General features: G+C 36.8%; 1 protein-coding gene across 1 annotated transcript in view; it reads left to right on the plus strand.

The window, feature by feature from the left end:
- RABE1B (RAB GTPase homolog E1B) overlaps positions 1 to 1,206 on the plus strand; it is a 1,820-nt gene extending 614 nt beyond the window's left edge. Inside the window, exon 1 of the mRNA XM_021436334.2 lies at positions 1 to 1,206. This exon is cut by the window's left edge and continues 614 nt beyond it. Within this exon, the coding sequence (XP_021292009.1) occupies positions 1 to 982 (982 nt within the window). The 3' untranslated portion in view covers positions 983 to 1,206.
- Positions 1,207 to 2,570: the final 1,364 nt, after the last annotated feature.

The following is a 2,570-nucleotide window of genomic DNA, read 5'->3' on the forward strand; positions in this document are numbered from 1 at the left end:
GGGGCACGCTGATTATGTCAAAAACATGATTACCGGAGCTGCCCAAATGGACGGCGCAATCTTGGTCGTTTCCGGAGCGGACGGACCCATGCCCCAGACGAAAGAGCATATATTGTTGGCTAAACAAGTTGGTGTTCCAAACATGGTTGTGTTTTTGAACAAGCAAGACCAGGTTGACGATGAAGAGCTTTTGCAATTGGTCGAGTTGGAGGTGCGTGAATTGCTTTCAAGTTATGAATTTCCTGGTGATGATGTGCCTATTATTTCGGGGTCTGCCCTTTTAGCTTTAGAAGCTTTGATGGCTAATCCGAGTGTTAAGAGAGGTGAAAACCAATGGGTTGATAAGATTTATGAACTTATGGATTCTGTTGATAATTATATTCCTATTCCCCAAAGGCAAACTGATTTGCCTTTCTTGTTAGCTGTTGAGGATGTGTTTTCCATCACGGGTCGTGGTACTGTTGCCACTGGTCGTGTTGAGAGAGGTACTATTAAGACTGGAGAGACTGTTGATATCGTTGGGTTGAGGGAAACAAGAAACGTTACAGTTACTGGTGTGGAAATGTTTCAAAAGACATTAGATGAGGCTATGGCTGGTGATAACGTTGGGTTGTTGCTTAGAGGTGTTCAAAAGGTTGATATCCAGAGAGGGATGGTTTTGGCTAAACCAGGAACTATTACCCCACATACGAAGTTCTCCGCAATTGTTTATGTGTTGAAGAAGGAAGAGGGTGGTAGGCATTCTCCATTTTTCTCGGGTTATAGACCTCAGTTTTACATGAGGACTACTGATGTGACTGGGAAGGTAGCTTCGATTATGAATGATAAGGATGAGGAGTCTAAGATGGTTATGCCTGGTGACCGTGTAAAGATGGTTGTTGAGCTTATTATGCCTGTGGCTTGTGAGCAAGGGATGAGGTTTGCTATCAGAGAAGGAGGGAAGACTGTTGGAGCCGGTGTTATTCAGTCTATCATCGAGTGATTTTAGGAAACTGACATTGCAGGAAATGATATTTGCTTTTTGAGTGATGTCAAAAACTTTTATATGTCAAGGTTATGCAATTAGTTTCACCATTTTTAGGACATCTTTGATTTCAATGTCATATATTTTGCAGTTTTGTATTTCTTTTGCTTCAGACTCATGTCTAATCTAGTTGGATGATATTCATGTCATAATTCGATGTGATCTTACTTTTCTCTGTTGCTTCTGCTGTTGTTGAGCTAATTCTTAGAGCTTTTGCTTGCTTTAGGAAATGTCATGTTCTTCAAGTGGTTAACACATACCAATACTCTAAAGGAATCATTGTTCTTCAAGGCTGTTTTTGTCTGTGTCAATGAAACTTTCATGCAGCATTGTCAATTTAATCTGATAATTGCTTTGGTCCTCTTAAATTGTAATTTGTAGCTCTTCGTGGCAACTATAATTTTTTGTGATTCTAGGTAACCATCTTATCTAGTGTTTCTCCTGCAAAATCTTTGCATTGATGGTTTGGGAAATACATACTCTTCTTTTAGTCAGTTTCCAACATGTTCAACTTACTTCATAGTTACTAAGTTCATTTTTGTAATAGTAGATGTATTATAGATATTGCTTGCTGAATATTTTGACCAAAACAAAGAAAAAATATACCTCTATTGGTGATTGAATTGGCTTACCACAATTTGATAACTCTTGCTTGTTATCTTGCAACCTTGTAACTTCTTGTTATCTTTATCATGAAGAATTTTTTCTTTGCGAGTTTCTTGAGTAGAGCTACCTGAAAGAATTTGTAGTTGTAGATTAAACAAGGTTTGTTAATCTTGCCTGCCTTTGGAAATGAGCCCCTGGAATAATGGCTATTATTATCAAGCTACTAGTTTAGCACAGGGCATGTTGAGAGATGAGTGGTACTTGTAACTCACTCTTCTTCACCAACCTTTCCCCCCCTATCCCCTTTCCCCATTTTGGAACAGCACCTTTCTGGAGTATAATCATGCATGTCTGCACACGTTGAACTAGGATTCATAAGACAAGTTACGGGGGATATGTCGATTGGTGTGCCATGAGGTAGACTGTGGATTTTGTCATCCAGGGATCCCGGAGATTGATGTTATTGCTAATTCTAGGTGTGAAAGAGGATATGCTCTGCATTTTCCATGAAGGGCATTTTGAAGGACTTGCTGTCAAGGCCAGTGCTACTCAAGACACAAGGTAAATGACCTTTGGCACACGAGGTCAACAACTGTAAGAGGTATCCCTTATGACACACTTGGTTAAGAGAATGAGACAAAATAGAATAGTTATTCTATGAAAATAAAATAAGTAAATAATAGAATAGAGTGGTTATCAGATTATTTGATTCATGGAATGGAATAGGGTAGGAATTGTGATTGTAACTTATTCTGATGATTGGTTGATAGGAATAGTTTTGAAATAATTAAGGAATAAATGATAAAATGATAAAATTACTTTTTATTATAATTTAGTAAATTAGATAAAAGTATTCATTATTATAATTTAATAATATTTTTTAATTTTATTTTTATTAAAAATTAATAATATATTATTAAATTATTAATATGATTTTTTA

The sequence above is a fragment of the Theobroma umbraticum genome, unplaced genomic scaffold, assembly GCF_002168275.2.
Source record: "Theobroma umbraticum cultivar Fairchild unplaced genomic scaffold, ASM216827v3 scaffold_146.0, whole genome shotgun sequence".
NCBI classification, from domain to species: domain Eukaryota; kingdom Viridiplantae; phylum Streptophyta; class Magnoliopsida; order Malvales; family Malvaceae; genus Theobroma; species Theobroma umbraticum.